A 21,815-nucleotide genomic window follows, 5' to 3' on the forward strand; every position below is an offset into this window, starting at 1 on the left:
GATGATGTGACAACCTAATATTTATCTAATAAATATGTATTCAGATGATACCCGCACGTCACTGTGGTCTTTTATTTTGTGAAATGGCGACACAGGCAAGGACGAGGTGTAAATGATGGGTTATCAACCCTCACTCACGTTTTTGTTAAATTTAATTTAAAGGGATAGTTTTAAGTTTTTTGAAGTAGGGTTGGAATTAAGCATAAATAGAGTATTTCATGTGCCGAGAAGCAGCCAGAGACAGCTCCTGTCAGCTTAAGTTAATTCAATTTTAAGTGTATGTTTGCTGCTTAATCTGTAACAAAACTGTAACAAATCATTTTATGGTAAGAAATTGAAGATTATATTGTTTTGTAAACAGCTCACTCCCTGCACCAAAGTCCATAGAGGAAATTGTCAATTTTAAATCACAGAAATACACAGAATCCTTGATTCTCGATCCACTGCTGGCTTTATCAGCATGTTCAGTTGTGTTATAAGTGTTAGGTTTAGGGTTGTGACATGGTTTACCATCATTAGAGGATGGTACATTTTAACCATAATGGGATGCACATGGATTTGTTGTGTCCTAATATTCTGATCATACTCCTGTTGTAAAGGTCCAGGGCATATGGAGCACTTGATTTACCCACAAGATGGCAGCATAATCCACAATAGGAAATCATTAAGGTTGAATGGATGTTATAGGGATTAGATTATGCAGATAAAGTATATATTTACAGCCAACTTTAAATTGTTTTCTATAATAAGTTTTTTGTTCATCATGTGTTCTTTGTAAAGAATGAAAGCTGAACACAAAGGAAAAAAAACGTTTTCTGCCCCTGTGTGTAAACGTAATCGCGCGAGACTTTAAAATAACGTGTTTCCGGGTTCTGCTATTGCACATGTAAGTGTAATTTCCATGTCCTTGCGGTCTCGTCTCGTGTGAAGGAACAGTTGAGACTCACTGGCTTTAAAACATGTTGCTGTTGTCGAATAGAATAAAGTTGTGTTCGCTGGCGTTTACCGCCGTGCGTCTGTGCAGCAGCGGCGTCGCAGCGGCCAACAACAACCCGACCGTTTACTTTGACATTGCTGCAGATAACGAGCCTCTCGGCAGAGTAACCTTTGAGGTAAGAGCGGTCAAAACCATTAAAAACAAAATCATAATAGAACACAGGACTTTAATGCTGCCTACCTGTCGATGCTTGTGTGTACGTGCCTCAAAAGAAAATGGCGCAGTTTCATTTTAATTAACGTTTTCCTGCGAACCACCTGCTCACACACACACTTATGACCCTGGAAATTTCATGTTTCTGTTGCAGCTCAACGCTGACGTTGTGCCTAAAACAGCAGGTAAGCCGTTATTTGTGAACTCTGTTGTGTACATTGTTTGTGTATGTGGTAAATGAACACTTAATTAATATCAAACTGTTATCAAGTTTATTACAGTGTAATAACAAAGTAGAACAACCGTTATAACGTAATTATAAGTGTAGACCATCTCATATAATATGTACAAACAATACAGTCATGGTTGACCATCCTTTTTTCCCCTTTATCAATAGTCAAAACGTAACACTGCAAAATGTACACATTAAAACAGAGCAAGGTCACAATTGCTGTGTCTTCTATGTTCTTCTGCTCATCATAATATTTCTCAGGAATGGATTCGATTTAAAATGTAGTAAAGTTAAAACAAACCATTACTTAAGCAAATGTTCAATTAAAGATTTTAAGAACTACTCACAAGCACAAGTGAAACTTGTTTGTCAGAGCCACAGGCTGATCCAAGGAATGTTGACTTTTAGTTATTATGCAGGAGACAGACTGGACAAGACTAAACAAGACTTAACTGCAGAGTAGTAAATGTCTCTACTAATTCTTTGTAGTTGGGCAGTTTCTTTGCAAAGCTTTGGTAAAGATTTACTTACTTGGCAATGCAACAATTTCCAGAAAAAAACAGTATATATTTTGGTTTGTGGACCAAATTTTATGGATCGAAAAACATACAGTATTGTTAATTGGGAAACTAACTGTCTCCACAAACAGTGGAACTATTCAGCTCTACAGTGGCACAGGAAACACTGATAAGGAAGAGAGCAGGGATGAGTTCTCCAGAATTTATCAATGTAATCCATCCCACAAACCATCACCCATAGCTGTGTTATTATGTCAAACATCAGTCACGTCATGACCACGTTCTACAGCTGAATCTGATGCCATAATACTTGTGGTATAAAACAAAAACACAATACGTGTTGTTGTAGTATTAGTGGTGGTATTTATGGACACTGGAGCAACGATTCCATAACAATATATCTTACATCACGACACGATTGCCTCAGATTTGTGTTTAAAAAGTGTTTAAAACCACAATTAACTAATTCATTCATTCTTTCAATTAAGACGAGGAAAATGAATTGTCTGCATTTTGGTACAACCTACATCAGTGAATGTTGTTCACTGACTTGTTTACAGATTTAAGGAGGACCTAACACTAACTCTTGTTTCATAGAAAACTTCCGGGCGTTGTGCACAGGGGAACTTGGTTTCGGTTACAAGGGATCAGTTTTCCACAGAGTGATTCCTCAGTTCATGTGCCAGGTAGGTAGGCCTCGCTCTCTCTCTTTTTGTGTCCTTTGTGATCGTTACAGTGTAATTACAGTGTGATCTGTGTTTTCAGGGTGGTGATTTCACAAACCACAATGGGACTGGAGGGAAGTCTATCTACGGATGGAAGTTTCCCGATGAGAACTTCAAACTGAAGCACACTGGACCTGGTAATGTGTCTGATGTATATCCCACTGTTTCTGTGAACACTGCCAGTATAGATGGAGGAGAACGCAGTGCTGTCTGGTTTATTTATTCCGCAGTTTCCACTGGTCACAGATATTTAAGGATAAGATGAATTTTCAGAGGTAATTTTCCAGATGTGGAGAGTCTGGGAATTTTATCATTCATCTAAGATGGTCTGTGGGTTGTGATGGAATGTTTAGGGCCAAACTGTCTCCTCTTGTGATGCTACAGGTACTTAAATATATGCGGTGTTTGTGCTACAGTCATGAAAGGAGGTGGTAGTTTTCAGTTGTTTGTAACCAGGGCTTGAAAAAACTTGATTGTCCTGAGTCAAAAAAACAAAAAGACAGAGGACAAGGCAGGAATACATATTATTGGCATGTAACACTAATTGCAATATTAAATTCAGAAAATTATAAGTTAATTAATTTCATTTGTACATGTTTTCAATTGTTTCACCACCGGGTGGCAGTATTGTGTAAAAAAAAAAAGCTAAATAACGCTCAGGAATGTCGGTTGGTTCCCTAAATTGGCCAAATGTTTTAATTAATGTGCCGTTTAATATAAGTCATTAATCCTTGCAGCATAATGACTTATTTGCACGGTTTGATTTAAAATATGTTGTATTTTGTTTTAGACTGAGTGTGAATTTGTTGCTTTGTAGGAATCCTGTCCATGGCCAATGCTGGAGCAAACACCAACGGATCCCAGTTCTTTATCTGCACTGCTAAAACAGAATGGTATGTACTGACAAACACACCATTCTAATCAAAGTGCAATCGGGTTATTTCTGTCCAAGTGTATTGAAGAATCAATATTTAGCTTTCAGTTAGAGATGTTGAGCTTGTCCATTGTGAGCTATTGTAAAAAACTTATTCTCAGGTAATGAAAATAACCATCAGGTGATTGCACACTTTACTTTTAAATATATATTATATGGGAGGCCCATATTGCTCAGTCTCTTAAAGTACAAATCATAAATGCTGTGTTTTTTTCTTAAATATTAAGTCACCTCGGGATTTATAGGGACAGTGAGCTGCAGGACTTTTAACTGTGAGCAGGAAAAGTAGCTTGGCTGTGGTGGTGACAGTGAACATCTCAGAGACTGCTAACATTTAAAATGTGAGCTTGAGTTTCAAACCACATGGAAAAAAAAAAAAGTTAATTGCTACCCTGATGCCTTTTTCATACATTTTAGGTTGAGTAACAGGGATCTGAAGAGAAAAGCACTTAAATCCACCACCAGAGGCTATACACGTATCAGCATGTAACCTTGGCATGTCACCGACTCTTCAGACTCTCAGGCATTATGAAGGAAATAGTCATGATTATTGTATAAGTAATTCAATTAAAAATAGTGAAGTGTCCCACTTGCAGTTGAATAGCTTTGGTACAACACCAAACCATACAAATCTGCTGCTGCATCTACACTGCTTGTTATTTTAGATGCTTTTCCCCCCTAAAATATGGGTTTAGTCATGTCCAGTTATTGTTAAAATGTTTGAAAGGGTGTTTTTGTTTTTTATGCCTGCAGAGAATTATACTCTTGTATTGAATTTGTATGTTTTGGCATCAGCGCTCGATGTGATCAGATTTAATAAATGGTCTAAAATAGTACAACAATGGTAGAAAATAGTGGCATCGCAGAAGAAAACAGCCACAAGTCAAACCCCTGTCGGGGGCATCACGAATCCTCTCACTGTATGAGGCAGTGATAACAAACTTTGTCTTTCTTCATTCAGGCTGGATGGCAGACATGTTGTCTTTGGCAGCGTGAAGGAGGGAATAGACGTGGTCAAGAAAGTGGAGTCTTTTGGTTCACGGTCTGGGCGAACCGCCAAGAGGATCACTATCACAGACTGTGGAGAGCTGAAGGAGACTTCGATGTGAGCAGTGGACACGGTCCTCATCTCATCTCCTGCTGTACTTGCTGTACTAATGTATATATCTCTCACTTCTGACAATAAAAATCTGACTCAGTTGCTCCGTCAACTAATGCACTTATGCTATAAAATGTGAACTTGCCACAGGACTGCAGGGTCCTTTTTTCAAACTGGTTTAGAAGGGCAGTAATTAAAAAAATAAATGAGTTTTTTCTTAAAAACGCAAACCTCTTTGTTTCATTAGCCTGACACAATGCTCATGAAATACAGGCGTGACCTTTTACTTCAGATCAATGTATTCACTCTCTCATTTTTTCTTTTTTTTTTTTTTAACCCACCTCCTCCTGGTTTTCTTTCATCAGCTTCAGTTGACCCATGATCTTATTCTACTTGTGTATTTATTCTGCAATGTCCGATCTAACGGCTGCCACGCGGGGAAGCGTCCTGTAGGCAGTGCCAGTGGTGGTACACGAGAAAGTGAAGCTGAATCTGATAAGAAAACCAGATGTTTGAAAATGTAAAGACTGATACAAACTTGGTTTTTCTCTGTTAGAAACATGTCACATCTGGATAAGTTAAAGCAGAAGGGAGAAACTTTCTCCAGCTCCCAAACATATGGACAAACTAGAAACATACTCCTGCAAACACTTTAACTCCATGATTGCAAGTTGTACCCCACACACTCAAAATGTTTTATGGAAATAGTTGAAGAAGTCTGAATATTAGATGTTAACAACATCGTCCCTTTGGTGAAGGAAATAAAAAAATACATTGTGGAGATTTAAAAAAAAAAAAGATACAAACAATGGTGCATGACAAGTTTAAATGCATTTTAATACAAAAACATTTGAAGAGCTCCATCTCATGGAGAACTCAAACTAAGGCACAACTGGTGTCTCATACATCGTAAAGCGCGTACATTACAATGTAACAGACACATGGAAAAACCTTCTGGAGCAACATGCACACGCTCCCTTCCACTAAATCCTTCCCGATCTTTGGTTCACACTGATATTTAGTCCTTTTTTTTTGTCTCGCGTTACATACGAGACGTCACGACCTATGACCCATTTAACCAAAAAAGAAAACAAAAACACTTTGCTGAGTTTCTCCTGACACTGCGTGCCAAAATAAAGTGTGCTGTAACACCTTTACCATATTGCATTGTTGTACAACATAGATATAATTCACTTTTTGTTGTAGGCACGTATATAAAGAATAAATGTTAGTTGGCTAATATGTTCCTTCATAAAATGTAATTAAAAAAAAAAAAAACAGCCGTGTGACATAAAAATTAATTCACAAATTATGTACCCTCCAGTACTGATAATACAAACAATAATGCAGATACACATCAACACTGCATATCCTTCTTAGTAAAGACTTGTTGCATATTTTATACAGAACACATTTAAGTTATTACTGGAATATACAAACGTGTAAAAAGAATCGTCATCTGGAAACTTCACTCTTAAACTTCACTCCCACGGACGCTGAGTTGAAGTTTTCTTTTTTAATTCACAGTTGGTAAGATTCTTTGTTCATAGTTACGACTTCAATGTTCACATAATGTCTGCGCTCCTCGCACACACACACACACACACACACACACAAACGCAAAGCACTCGTCTCCACTGGGAGATGTGATCGCAAATATCCAGGCCAATGAGCCCCTAAGACCAAGAGTCACAGTGTCAGAGTATTTCAATTAAGTAAACCGTTAGATACATTATGATATAATAAACTATACTGCCATGTATATATATATATATATATATATATATATAGGTATGTATTTTAGTTATTAAAATATAAATGTCCCTTTTTGATGAAACGGCGGAAGTCAAACAGGAGTGGGTTATTGCACACGGCGGCAGTAGTAGCCAAGGACTTTGCATTTTTCACACAGGTGCTGTGGATGTTCCTTACTCTGGTCAGACACATCCAAGCCGTCCGGTTTCTCCAGAGGTCGCTGGAACAAATGAAGAAGAGAGTTTACAGCTCCACAAGTATACACAAATGACATATGAAAAGAGCTGAAACAATTCAATCTATTTTGATAATCGATGAATCGGTTCAAATCTTCTTTTTTTTCATGATTAAAACAAGCTTTCCGACAAGACATGTGAGAACATCATCATTTCCAGGTTTGACGAACACCAATCGACATTTTTTAAGGTTTTCCGATATTTTATGGACCAAACGATTAATCAACAGATGAATCGATCGTGAAAATAATCGTTAGTTGCAGCTCTAATATTTACATTCACATTTAAGCATTTAGCAGCCACTTTTTTCCAAACACAACTTACAAAAGAGGAATAAGCTACAAAGAAGAAGTCTTGGAAAGAAATCCACTAAAGAGGAACAGTGGACTGACGGTGCAGCAGTTCCTTTTAATGTTCTGTATTCATATTTTGTTTTTCTAATCTCGATGACCAGTCAAAGCTCTTTACACTACAGTTTTTCACAGTCTATATGAGACACACAAGGAGTAAAAGACACTTTCAAGAGATTAAAAGTGTGGAGTTAGTTAAGCAAACGGCTGAAAGAAGACACGGAGAGACTGTCACTATGTTAAGAATATGTAGGCACCGGAGCTGCAACCAATGATTACTTACATAAGTGATCAATCTGGCAATTCTTTTGAAGTATTTGTTTGGTCCATATAATCAGAACCAGTCAGAAAATGTGGACAAATGTTGACTAGTGTTTCCCCAAACCTCGAAATGATGATGTTCTCAGATGTCTTGTTTTCTCCGCAAACCAATAATGTCTCAGTTTTATTGATTTCTTTGTCAAACGGAGCAAAGAAACCAGAAAACATTCACATTTAAGAAGCTTAAGAAGCAAAAAGCTTGTTTTAATTATCAAAATGTGTATATATATATATATATAAGTATAATAATACAAGTATGATATCTAATGAGTCTGTGTATCATTACCTGCTTATGGGGGTAAACATTGATGTGGCACTTGATGCACTCTTGCCCCATGTTGGCCCAGGAGTTCCCGCTCATCCACTTCCTCTTACATTTGGGGCATTTGTATTCACCGAAACACCTCTTCTTTCCCTGGTAAGGAGTCAGGCCTTCACCTTTGGGTCGAGCCTGAAGAGAAATGCAGTCCTTTCACATTTATTATACACATTAAACTTGAGTTTGCTCTTGCCAAACTGCATCGTGTACGATCCCCTACAGGCGTCTCCTGTAATACTGTCCGTGTGTGAGTTTACAAAGCCAGTGATGAACCTGAATGTGCCTTTAACGTTGTACAAGAGTGTGAGAAGGTCGAGGCTGAGGGAGTGTAGGTGTGAACCCAACACTGTGTGCGAACACATGACTGTGATTGGTCAAGGAGAAATGGGAGGAAGATGTTTGGCTTCAAACATGTGGCTTTAGTTTGATCTCAGGTTGGATTTCCTGCATTGTTTTTATTTCAATTACATGTGTAATGGTGAGTGCTGTCAGGAAAAGGAAAACACCTCAGAGAAAATAAGTTTCAGTCCGAGTCTGTCAGCCGGCCCACTTCATTTAGTAAACGCTGAAAAAGTACACGTTTCCCAGTTCCTCTGCAGCTCGACACATATTTGGGCTTTTCCAATGCAACACCTTTCACTGGACACAAAGTGACCTGCTTGGTTTCTTTGGAGAGGAGCCAATCAAAAGCTCTGCACGCCTGCAGGAACGGGAAGTGATAGCGAAAGCTTTGTTGGTGGTCAGGAGACATGATTTGTTTTAATAGGAGAAAAATAAACAATCATATTAATCCCTAGACAAAACATGCTCAAAAGACAGATAATTGTTTTGATGTTTCACATTTACAGTCCGGCCAGAGTCAGCCACACCTTCTTTTTTTTCAAGAACCTTCTCTTATCCAAACTTATCTAACGATTTAGAACAAATATGACATGTTAATGCTTTAATGGTTTATTCCGAGGAAGTTGGAATAAACTGTAATTTATCAGTGTAATTTATTTGTTGGACAGAAAAAGGAGAAAGGGAGAAAGGGAGTCTCAGCTTTCCCATTAAAAATGAACTCAATCCCTCCAGCTGTGTTCCCAAGGGACCGTAAAGGAGGCCCCAGCCCTGAAGGGACCAATGGTAGAGGCCTCCCTGCTATAGGACAAATACCTCAGGCTCTCAGTCATCCCTCCCAGCTGGCCCCAACCCACCAATCAGGACACCAAGATCTGAGCAGGGAGGAAATAAAACCCAGATGAACTCTGCACTTGTATAACATGACAAAACCCAAAAACCCATCACAAAGAAATCATCTCGACAAGACTGGTTTAAATTAAAAAGCACCTCAGTGGACAAAAAAGAAGAAGAAGAAGAAAAGTAGGGCAAGTCAAAATTAAGACGGAGTCCACACACACCATGCTGAGGAACTCGCATCCAATCTTGTTTTGATTTGACAGCAGAAACCTATGTCAGGTTCAAAACTTCCCAACGGATCATTCTGTTCATTTCCAGGGCTGCATCTGGTCTAAAAAAAATAAAAAATAAAAAAAAAAACATGCTGAAAGTTACCACAGCCAAGTCTCTAACTGTTAAGGCCACTGAGAAGGCCTGTGTTTGCCTCGCTGAGCCACAGTGAGGCACTGTGGGAGGTCACTTTTGATGGCAGCCCTCTGTCTCAAGCCCCCACAGGGAGAGCAGACGTGGAGAGCATCATCTTCCTGAGGGAGGAAACAACTTTCACTCTGCAGAGCAAGCAAAACAAACTCTACCTACAGTCTGGAGCTCACGGGGCAGCAAAGGGCACGGCACACACCGGTGTTTCCACTGGTCCCATCAGAGATATGACGCTGGCAGTCGACATGGACATCACACTGTTGACCTGACTTTGACTGGAGACCCGTACGCCGGCAGGAAAGTCTGAGTCAAGTCACCAGCGTGAATATCTGTCACTGTTAGTCATTGTTGGCTTGATATTTAACTTTTACAAAAAATCTTAACAAAGATACGAGATCGTCAATTTCATTATGATATAATGAAGGTGAGACGTTGCACTTAACACCACAGAAACCATATTTACCACACAGCATGTCCACATCAACAATCAACAACAACACTGCTAATACCTGTACACACACCTTTAGTTACTCTAGTTTAAAATAACAATTCGGTGGATATCACATAACCATGACCTTCTTCTCGTGAAAGTTGATCAATGATATTGCCCATAGCACCATGGTTCTCAAACTGTGGTACGTGTACCACCAGTGGTACGAGAGCTTCCTCAGAAATACGGTTCTACTGTTCATACCAGGGTATGTGATCGGAGTGGGGCTGATGAGTGTAGAAAATGAAAAAAATAACAAAAAAGAATCTTAATTTAATTTCGCTATACCACTGAGTGTGAAGTATATGTGAGGAAGAGGAGGGGGGGGAATAAATCTGCCTCCTGTGAAGAGTCTGCAGCTCAGCCTATTTACACCACTGTATTTGAACGTTGTCGATAATGGTGTTACTTTGAGAGCTCAGTATTTTCTCAGCTGGTACTTGGTATGAAAAAGTTTGAGAACCACTCAATTGATGCAACAATTGTGCGTTTGAAAAGAAAAACAGAACAATAATGTACAATAAAGTGGCTATTATAGGGCTGCAACTATACAACTGTAATCCATCCATTCATATGTCACTTATTTTCCCAATTAATGGATTAGTTGTTTGACAAAAAAGAGTTTAAATTTGTTTTTAGCAAAATTGTACAAAAACTACAAGTGCAAGTACACTAAACAAGAGTACTTTCAGAGTAATGTGGACAATGGGGTGAATCAATGTTTTTTCTTGAACACATTTCTATGATGAATAAGTCATTTTCTTTCAATTTTCCTTCCTACTTCAGCAACGTCTCAATCATTGTTCGGCCTTGGCAAAGTTATGCACTCTGCTAAGTAGCCATTCTAGTTTTTAATCTGTCCAATTGTTGTTCAGACATTCTATTCCAAACCACAAATTTGAACCTCATGTTGTATCGGCATTCCGAGCGAGAGTCGAGCAATCACAAGTCCTTAGAGAACATTTCCCAGAGACCATGAATGTCACTTCTACATTTCATGACAATCCGTTCAAGTAACTGATGAGATAATTCAGTCTGGACCAAACCTGCCGAGCAGCTCAGTGCAGCTAATAGACCAGCGCTGCCAACTCTTGATAGACATTCCTCACGACTAAAACCATGAAGAGAGACTTTTCAGTTTTCGATTCCTGATATTTGATTGATCTTTGCAGCCTGAAACCATGTGTGAGAAATGGTTTAACTTGTCCCAACGAAAACCCATACTTTAAACTTTAAACCAGCCCCTGAGTGTACTGGGCCAATGCGAAGCCAAATTCTATGGTCGCAGCAGATAAGCCATGGCCCAGATCCTTGTAGCCTGGTGAGAGAGGCCCAGAAGGTTGGCTGCCTCCTTCTGCCATCATCTGGAATCCATCAGGATAAACAATGGACTTCTCCAAATCTCCTCCTTCTCCTTTCTCCCTCCCTCATTCACTCTCCCCCCCCCACATCCATACCCCCATGAGACATTCATCCTGGAAATCACAGGAACACCAAGCCTATTGGATAGCATGTGGTCAATTACTCCACACTGACAAACCCACAGTGCTCTCATCATCTCTTTGCTGCGACTAATCTGTATCAGACCCCCGCAGGACCGGGGGAGAAGCCCAGCTGTAACCAAAGCAAAACAACACATTAATGCCTACAGACGGCACTGCAGCCGGTCGGTGAAGACTCCTGTTACGACTTTAGTGTTACTCGCCATTATCTTGTGAAATCAATTATCCCAGCAGGGTTTAAAACTGCAAACAGATGACTCTCCATTTTCCTTAAAAATGACAAGTATATACAGTATATGTATTACTGTAGCCGGAGGGAGATGATATGAAAATAGCAAACATTTGTATTCAGTTTTTTTTTTTTCTGTGTCCTTATCTGAAGGAGTTATTTAAAAGTCCAAGAAAAGCATCAGTGTACAGTTACTTGCTGTATATGAGACAGTGGAAAAGAACTGCACCAGCATGCCATTGTTTTGTTCTCTCAGTGTGCCATTGGTGCTGAACTCAGCATTCCTGTGTATCCTTGCACAAAGCTTCTCAACCAACTTTACCACATTGATAATAAGCACAAACCCCAGAGCTGTGATTCAAGGAAACAAGATATAAGACGCTCCCTGGCCAGTGGCAGCAAACTGATGTCCTGTGTTACACAATGGTGCTTCCTTTTCTCCAGAATCCGTCAGGGCCAAATGCTCCACTTGTAGAAACATCCACATATCAAATAATTCCTTTAGCAGCATGAGGCAGTAATCCCTCCACGCAGCCTATCTGTAAATCTGGCGCATCTGAAATATTGAATGGATTAACTCTCCTTTCCAGAAAATAAATGTGATTATGTGCAAACAACTGGAGGCCAAAGCACAGATGACGGGTTTTCTGTTTTACTACCGCTGTTCAGATTATATATATGTCCATAATTCTGCCTATATATATAGAATTATGGACACACACATTTGCATACATCTCATCTCCCACCATTTACACACCGCTGAGTCTAACTGAGCTCCAGTCCTGGCTGTGGTTGGAGCTGATGACATATACAGCTGTAAACTGGCTTTACATTTCACAACCAGTGAATGACAGGCGCAGGCGGAGTGCCAGGCTAACGCAAAAGGCAACAGAAAGACACAGCTGCTGAGCCACAATCCTTTAAATCCTGTGTGGGGAGTAAACTCTGAGATGGTGGGTTGGTCTGTGGAAATGATTTCCAGGTTCCCAGGAGGTCGCTAACAAGCCAAATGTGAATTTAATGGTATTATTTCGGTAATCGCCGCGGTCGGGGCTGGGTTTACACCAATCAATTCACCTGAATGAATGATGAAAGGGATTATTTTAATAAACCTGCTCCGTGGCGATACCTAGCCTTAGAGCGGAAATAACTGAATCATTTGCTTCACATAACTGTGGCGAACCAACCTAAAATGATGGAGTGTGAAGTGGCAATCAAACACTGATTTACTGCATCATTCAATGAATGTGCCATCTGACATGATACAAGTGAGAGTGGAAATGAGATGATTGTGGTCCATAAAGACTGGGAGTGTCTGGATTCTGGTGGGAGCTAATTCTGGTTTTTATCGCTCACTTATTTTGAACCTAACTTAATCCCAAACCCTAACTAGCAGTGACTTAATCTGACCCTCACCACTCCCAAACTGATGAGAAAGTGAGAGGTAGTTGACGGGAACTGAAAACTCAGAGTGTACAGGGTTTCATATAAAATCCCCTCCTCATCCGAACAAGTCTACCCCCCCCCCCCCCCCCCCCCCACACACACACACATTCCAGGGTTTCCTCTATCTTGCTCTTGCTCATCCTCCTCAGAAGATGATCTGAGACAATTTATTAAATGCCCGACCAGAGAGGAGAACATTCTGGATCACTGTTACACCACAGTCAGGGATGCTTATCACGCCGTCCCCCGTGCTGCACTGGGACTCTCTGACCACGTCATGGTCCACCTGATTCCTGCTTACAGGCAGAAACTAAAGCTCTGCAAACCTGTAGTGAGGACATCAAAGAAGTGGACCAGTGAGGCTGTGGAGGATCTACAGGCGTGTTTGGACTCTACTGACTGGGATGTATTCAGGACTGCTACCAACAGTCTGGATGAGTACACAGAGGCTGTGACGTCATACATCAGCTTCTGTGAGGACTGCTGTGTTCCATCATGCACCAGGGTGAGTTACAACAACGACAAACCCTGGTTCACAGCCAAGCTCAGAAGGTTAAGGTTGGATAAGGAAGAGGCCTTCAGGAGTGGTGACAAAGACAGACTTAAAGAGGCAAAGTACAAGTTTAGCAAGGCGGTGAAAGAAGCTAAACGACTGTACTCTGAGAAGCTCCAACACCAATTCTCAGCCAACGACTCTGCGTCTGTCTGGAAAGGGCTTAGGCAGATCACCAACTACAAGCCTAAAGCCCCCCACTCCTTTAACGACCAACGCCTAGCCAACGACCTGAACGAGTTCTACTGCCGCTTTGAAAGACAGAGGGACAGTCCTGCAACCATCCCCCATAACACCTCCCAACACCCCCAGCTCCAGTGTTTCACCTCCACCTCCCCCACCTCAGCAGGGGCCTGGGCATCTCCACCAATGCCCACCTTAAAGGTCCCCCCCCCCTCCACCCCACCACCCACCTCAGTGTTGACTCTTTCCATCCACGAGAGGGACGTCAACAAACTCTTCAGGAAACAGAATCCCAGGAAAGCAGCTGGTCCGGATTCTGTCTCCCCATCCAGCTTGAAGCACTGCGCTGATCAGCTGTCTCCAGTGTTCACAGACATTTTCAACACCTCATTGGAGACATGTCACGTGCCAGCCTGCTTCAAGACCTCGACAATAATCCCTGTTCCCAAAAAGCCAAGGACCACAGGACTTAATGACTACAGACCCGTCGCCCTGACCTCTGTGGTTATGAAGTCCTTTGAGCGTCTTGTGCTTTCACACCTGAAAGCCATCACCAACCCCCTCCTGGACCCACTGCAGTTTGCCTACAGAGCCAACAGGTCTGTAGACGATGCAATTAATCTGGCCCTCCACCACATCCTCCAGCACCTGGACTCTGCAGGAACCTACGCCAGGATCCTGTTTGTGGATTTCAGCTCTGCCTTCAACACCATCATCCCGGCTCTGCTTCAGGAGAAGCTCTCCCAGCTGAGCGTGCCTGACTCCATCTGCAGGTGGATCACTGACTTCCTGTCTGACAGGAAGCAGCATGTGAAGCTGGGAACACATGTCTCCGACTCACAGGTCATCAGCACCGGATCCCCCCAGGGCTGCGTTCTTTCTCCTCTGCTCTTCTCCCTGTACACAAACAGCTGCACCTCCAGTCACCAGTCGGTCAAGCTCCTGAAGTTCGCGGACGACACCACTCTCATCGGACTCATCTCTGATGGTGACGAGTCCGCCTACAGGTGGGAAGTTGAACAGCTGGTCACTTGGTGCAACCGTAACAACCTAGAGCTCAACGCTCTAAAGACAGTGGAGATGGTTGTGGACTTCAGGAAGAACTCAGCCTCACCTGCACCCATCAACCTCTGTGACTCCACAATTGACACTGTGGATTCCTTTCGCTTCCTGGGAACTATCATCTCCCAGGACCTCAAGTGGGAGCTGAACATCAGCTCTCTCATCAAAAAAGCCCAGCAGAGGATGTACTTCCTGCGGCAGCTGAAGAAATTCAACCTGCCAAAGACAATGATGGTGCACTTCTACTCCTCCATCATTGAGTCCATCCTCACCTCCTCCATCACCATCTGGTACGCTGCTGCCACGGCCAAGGACAAGGGCAGACTGCAGCGTGTCATTCGGTCTGCAGAGAAGGTGATTGGCTGCAATCTTCCATCTCTCCAGGACCTGTTCGCCTCCAGAACTCTGAGGCGTGCAGGAAAGATTATGGCTGATCCCTCCCACCCCGGTCAGAAACTTTTTGAGTCACTCCCCTCTGGCAGGAGGCTGCGGTCCATCAGGACCAGAACCTCACGCCACAAGAACAGCTTTTTCCCGTCTGCTACTAGCCTTATCAACAAGGCCCGCAGCCCCCCCCTGACACTCTGACTCCTCACACTCCTCCTCTGCCTCTACATGTCACATTATCATTACATCTTTTTTATGCGTTACATTAACGTCATTACTGTGAACTTTTGCACCTGGTGAATATTTCACTGTTACTCACTTCTGCCCAGCTGTACTGCTCTTTCTGTAGTGCTCTTTTCATCTTTTAAAAAAAACATTTATATACTGTGTATATTAAAATTTTGTATGCTTGTTATGCACCAATGACACCAGAACAAATTCCTTGTATGTGCAAATCGTACTTGGCAATAAAGCTCTTCTGATTCTGATTCTGATTCTGATCTCGCCAAAAGCAACAGACAGCAAACTGAGGACAGATAAGACATTTATCAGCAGTGAAAACAACAAGACCAAAGCCACAGTAATCTCACGGTGGTGTTGCTTGAGATTCACCAGTTACATATTTGGCTGTGAGCTGTTTCGCTCCACCTGGACAGAAGCACGCCGTCTGGTTCTAAACCAACACTGATAACATTATCAGCATTTGGACTGATATATCAGCCTATTGTAAAAGATCTATCATCAGTAAAAACTTTGAAGAAAAGCGTCACTCTTGTAATAAAAAGGAAATGTTCCTCCCTGACTGTGGCTTCTTTTTTTATGTTATTCAGTCAATTGTTCGGTCATTTTTTAGGTGAAGTTCTTAGTCTTCTCAAGAGAATAGTTGGGCGATTGCTTTAAAAATCTATTTGACCTACAGGGATTTCACCAAATCTCAGTCATTTACAAGTAAGGATTAAAAAATAAACTATGACAAGTACTGATTCTAGTGGAATTTATCATTTTTAAATAAATTCTTAGACAAGAAGTTCAATATACAAGATAAATGGATACATATTAGGCTACTACCAGCACAAACTCAGACCAATCACAACAGTACAGTAGTTAGGCTGTGTCTCAGACCAGGTTTACTTTAGTAATAACAGAGAAAAAAATAATGGGATTAAATGCTGCTTAGAATCTAATCACAAATATCTTTGTTTCAGCCTTCAAAGACCAAATATAAGAAAGGAATTCCCCCTAAAAGCCCTGCAACTCTCAAAGTTCCACTGTCCAGATGACTTTTCAAAGCAGACCATGTTTATTCAAACGTGATTCAATTCTAACTATGAAGCCATACGCCCATTTCCTGTGCTTTCCAATATTTCCAAAACCATGTTTTGGATGGAGACTTGTCGGCAGCTGCTCACTGGCCCTTTAAATTAATATCTGCTAATATCTGATAAGCGCCTCTTCTCAAACAGGCAGACTGACTGAGACGGAGTTGGCTGCAGTCAAGCAGAGCCGGGTGAACAATGCAGCCCGACTTCTTGACCTCTGGATCCACGGCCCCTCTGGAGAAACAATGCTCTCCTTATTTAGTCTAGGCCCTTCCCACCATACACCCAATTACTGTAAACACACTGTCACTTGTGCATTCTTTTTTAAGCAACCAGCTACTTAACTGGCAAGGAAATAAAATGATGTTATGATGAGTTAACAGATGAAAGGTGTTAAACTAACGCTAACATGTTTTGGTAAAACGGCAGAGAAATTCCAAGCTCCAGAGAAAGATTCAGCTCTTCCTAACTTGAGGCCCTTTGTCATGACAACATCATTGCTCCGTGTCTAAAATATGAACAACACATGTTCAATCTGACATCATCTTTCTAAAAGCACAGCGAGAGCAGCACAGAGCCAGACAGCAGAAATGGTTTCCAGGTTTTTAAACATTATAAGGGGCGTGGCTGCAAAGTTGAAATGTAAATAGCATGGCGTAATCCTTTGACATCTTCACCCCCTGGGGAAGCAAGTAACACAACTCTCCACAACGCTGTCAACAGGGGTGTTTACCACAGGCATGCCGGGCACAGCAGGGTAAGTAGGAATGCAACCCAAATGTGTGGACTGATAATTCGCGATTTTTATTGTTTCACATCACCTACGGCCTCGACTCAGGAGCAATGTGTGTCTTTATCAAGGAGCAGACCTTTAGAGCTGACATGGGCCCCATTCCACCCAGAGAGAGGGGGCCATTGAAGGGCCCCACACACCCACTTCCTGTGCGCTTCTTCTCTCATCTTCCTGAGCCAGGACTGGGACGGATAAACCAATCGTTTGTAAATATGTGAAAATGTAAAGACTTTTAAGCTTCCTGCGATTGATTTCCTCTGCATTCCTCATTTTACTCCACTAACTTTAGCTCAGCTGCATCACTCTCCTCTATGTTGGCAGTCATAGAGGCGATGAAATGCTTTGGGAAACATGGTTATTTGCTTTCTCAAGGATTTATATTCCAATGTCTGTACAGTAAATATGAATGAGATAGCTGGAGCCAGCAGCTGGTAAACTTAGCTTAGCTTAGCATAAAGAGTGGAAACAGGCAGTCTGGAAAAGTCTCCGACCAACTCTTATAAAATATTAATATAATATTAAATGTCATGTTGATGTCGTCAACCTGTTTAATTAAAACACCATCTCTGGCAAATCACGTTCAATAACTGCAATACATACAGGAAGTGCTGGGGGCAGTAGACCAATTTCTCCCATTGTATACACCATTTCCTGTCTCGGACGTGAAGCTAATGCTAATGCCAAAAAAGTATGCATGTTCACCGAAATCCGTGTGTAACTATTTCTCGTTTTTATGCTAAGCTATGCTAACCCTCAACCACATTTACCATGCAAGTTATCAATCTTCAAATCTAACTTTTCAGCAAGAAATAAGAACATCTTGAAGCCAATGAATTGATCTCTCACACCTGCACGTGCTTTAGATTTTAGCCGCTATGAAACTTTGCGTTTCCTTCACATTCATAGAAACTTCTGGCACAAATGCACAAAGATTGGTGCGTTTGTAAAGTTTAAATGAGGGAGCAATCAATCTGTCTTATTATCTATGTAGCTATCAGAGCAAGCTGCAGCTGACAAGCAATCATCTTTATTCATGGCAAAACCAACTCATTACACTATAGGTTTCTTTATATAGTAGAATATCTACTTCTTTTTATGTTGCGTCTTGTCTATGTCACACCCTGTCAATTAGTCATTTGGTTATTTCCATTACACCTAACAAATGTCAGGCATTTCCCTCTGAACATGATCAATGGGAGAGCACAGCTGCACATGAGGCAGTGGTAATACTTCTTTGGTGTTTGGAGTAGAGGTCGTGCCTGGTTCCCCAGGAAAACCTATCATCTTTCATTAAGGCCAGCTCTGAGATCCAATCTGGCATCTGCTGCTCATTACCAACCTGCAGTGTGGTACATCTACCTCAGATACATGCTGAGGAATCTATTTCACTCTGGAAAAAAAGAAATAGAAACATAATATTCTAACGTATTGTACAGTTTCGCTATGATTACATAAAAAAAAAAGAAAGAGGTGAATATATGCCAGAAACTGCGATGAAGCATGTGAATTTGATCCAGAATTTAGATCAAATTATTACCTTATGGATATCTCTCTTTTAGACAACACGTCAAAGCATGTTGCATTTGACAATGAGCTGAGATGCTTGAAACACACATGTGCAGCTCTTTCAGCTGCCTTCTTGCACCTGACTGAGGCTACAGCATCCCCGACGGGGCTCACCTGAGGGCAGTCTTTGATGTAGTGGCCTTTGTTGAAGCAAAGGTGGCACAGGTAGTTGGGTGGGGGCCTTTTGCTGTGTTTGCGTGTCTCGGGGGACAGGGAGAGGTCTGAGAAATGGTCCGCCAGAGAACTCAGGCCGTCCACGATATTGTTGATGGACCCGTAGGGCGAGGAGCTCTTGTAGAAATTGTTGTTTAAGGCCTGCGAGAGAAGAACACTACATGATAAAAGGGAATAGACAGATAACTTCACACAACTACAGCAGGACAACATCGGACTGTTAATCTTCTTTATTTGTTTTATTAACCTGTTGATGAATCTCTTGACTGATTATATATTTGCAACATGACTTTCATTTATCAGAGACCAAATAACCTTTAAACTTCAGTCTAAAACCTAAAGATTTTAATGGGCCAGTGTGTAACATTTAGAGGGGTTTATCGGAAGAATTCAATATAATAACCCATTAGTACTACTAATACTTCCTGTATTTGTTTTAAAATGAAAATAATTTGGTTCTTATCATTTTTGTGTATGTATTTATGTAAAGGGCCTTGCTTTATGAAGGTGGCCATCTTGCACCGCCATGTTTCAACAGTTGTTTTAAAGTGGAAGCCTGTTGCACAAAAGAAGAATAAAAACATTAATTCTGGTATGTGAAGGCCACCGTAGTTCCCTGAGGCTCATGGGAAATGGGAGGAGTTTGTGAGCCACAGTCTGTCTCACCATTAGATGTCAGTAATTCTTACACAATGAACATTTCAATTTATAATGTGAACTAAAGTGGAAGCAGGATATTCTGATGTGGAAGTAAATTAAAAAAGAAAGCGGACTACAGATTATCAGATGTGTTGATTCATATTACATTTATCTATAAACCGACTAATACACTTATCTTTATCACGCTACACAAAAGTATCTCTCATTTCATAAAGACAAAGATGAACATTGTTGCGCCTCTACAGTGAGAAGAAAGAGTATTTCAGGCAGCTTGTCAGTCCATCTCCCTGATTGATTCTCCTGTTTATCTCTCTGACACTGGCCGACTTTATTTCATTTCTGCAGATGCGCTGCCTTTAGCACATTTACTCTGTGAGCCAGTGGCGTCCACTTCCTCGTCAGAACAAAATGCCTTTGTCGTGCATTATTCCGACCGGTCCTATTGGCACAACACAATCAGCATCATTGTGTCCCTGGAGGAGACGGGTGCTATGGCACCGCAGGGCAAACATGAAGAACAGCCTGCAGACACTGACTGTTTACTCTGAAGGCATCACAGAAACAGGATTGTGATCAAATGCACCTCTTGTACGTTGCAGTGTGCACGTTACTCATGAGTCCTCTGCATATCTGTGGCATGGGTGCAGATCAGGGCTGCGACTATTATTTGATATTTGATATAACAAGCTCTTTAATTGTGAATATGAATGTTTTCTGGTTTCTTTGCTCATTGTAAAAGTAAACGGTTTGTTGGCAAAAACATTTATGAATACTGACATTTTGGAAACATGGTTTATGCTTTTTTTGTCCTTATTTTGTGACATTTTATGGACCAAACTAATCAGTGAATTGATAAAATAATTTACATATTAATTGATGTGAATACGTGTTAGAATAGAACAGTTTAAATATAGCCTAAATTAAGCAACACAAGTCACTTAACACTTAATTTATAACTAAATTAAGCAACACAAGTCCCCACTGAGGAGAAGCAGAGGCCAGTCAGGGTGAAGCCTCACATTTTTAAAACCTTGTGAGAGGCTTTTCCAAACCTGCCATTCCTTCAGCAGCTGCACACTCTGACACCAGAAAACACACTCGAGCACTATACACCATGACACAAAACACATATTCATATGCTACCCACTCCACCACAGTGTGACCCAATGCTGGGCAGGCATGCAGGTGAGGTTTGCTGTATGGGCTACAGAAATAACCCCTAGTGAAACGTGTGGTGTGATATTTATGGACAGCCAAGAGAGAGTGAGATAAAGTAAGACATGCAGTAGAGAAAAGATGAATTCATGGATGAAGGTTTCAACAAAGCATGAATGGCGTTAAAAGAGTCACACCTCGCTCCTCAGCTGGAAGAAGTTGTTGAGATAGTTGGAGCTCAGATCAGCGGCGCTGCGCTTGGAGTTGTTCATGTCCTGCAGGAAAGTGTCCGACTCGGCTTTGAACGCATCGAAGGCGCTGCTCTGGCTGTCTTGCAGAGACATGTAAACCCAGTTGAGCAGCTGTGCAGGTTGGTACACGGCGGCACCAGTCTCTATAGCGGACATCATGCTGTTGCTGGTGGTGGAGGACGGCGCCTCTTCGCTCAGCACCGTCAGAACCGCCGGGTTTTTTGGATCAGCCAAGTCTTTTCTGTCATCCCCACTGTCCTGTCCTGTCCCGGCTGGTTGGGTGTGATCCCCGCGTTCACCTGAGGGAGTCCTGTAGGACCCCAGTAACGGGACTTCAGTCTGTCAGGGAGGGAGCAGTGGAAAAGGCTGAACGTGAATACCAGTTGGAGCTTGGAGCTGCGCTCCGGACAGGACTGTGGGGGTGTGCGTCACAGCGGATAGGAGGACCAATGGGCTTGTGTCTCTCTAACCTTTTCTTTATGTTCACATGTCTCTATCTGATAGGGACCATCACTAACTAACTAAACCCGAGTGAGTGTTTGAATGGACTATGTAACCAGAAAATAACTTTGGTAGAAGTTGAAGTCACTTTTGATAACATTACTAAAGTAAAAGTTATAAGGTATATGACATTTACTGTACTTAAGTATCAAAAGTAATGTTCTGATATAAAATGTACTTAAGTTTTAGAAGTAAAAGTATTAAAAAGTGGAGGATTAAGGATTGAACCATGGTTGCTCAGTGGTTGGGCGAGTTTTGGAAGGTTGTGGGTTCAATTCCTGGCCCTGCTGGTCTATATGTGTCCTT

General features: G+C 41.6%; 2 protein-coding genes across 2 annotated transcripts; one reads left to right on the forward strand and one right to left on the reverse strand.

Moving 5' to 3' along the window:
- Positions 1–858: 858 nt before the first annotated feature.
- On the forward strand, positions 859–4,888 carry ppifb (peptidylprolyl isomerase Fb). Its single transcript, XM_058621344.1, has 6 exons — positions 859–1,112; positions 1,305–1,335; positions 2,498–2,586; positions 2,666–2,762; positions 3,443–3,518; positions 4,521–4,888. Exons 1-6 carry the CDS (start codon positions 960–962, stop codon positions 4,666–4,668), a joined length of 594 nt encoding a protein of 197 aa, XP_058477327.1. The 5' UTR covers positions 859–959; the 3' UTR covers positions 4,669–4,888.
- Positions 4,889–5,476: 588 nt separating this feature from the next.
- On the reverse strand, positions 5,477–21,462 carry LOC131448685 (zinc finger CCHC domain-containing protein 24-like). The gene is made up of 4 exons (XM_058621343.1): positions 20,955–21,462; positions 18,883–19,083; positions 7,607–7,771; positions 5,477–6,633 (listed from the first exon to the last, which is right to left on the reverse strand). The coding sequence occupies exons 1-4, from the start codon at positions 21,165–21,167 to the stop codon at positions 6,520–6,522; spliced, it is 693 nt and encodes a 230-aa protein (XP_058477326.1). The 5' UTR covers positions 21,168–21,462; the 3' UTR covers positions 5,477–6,519.
- Positions 21,463–21,815: the final 353 nt, after the last annotated feature.

The sequence above is a fragment of the Solea solea genome, chromosome 21 (genome assembly GCF_958295425.1).
Source record: "Solea solea chromosome 21, fSolSol10.1, whole genome shotgun sequence".
Taxonomy (NCBI): Eukaryota; Metazoa; Chordata; class Actinopteri; order Pleuronectiformes; family Soleidae; genus Solea; species Solea solea.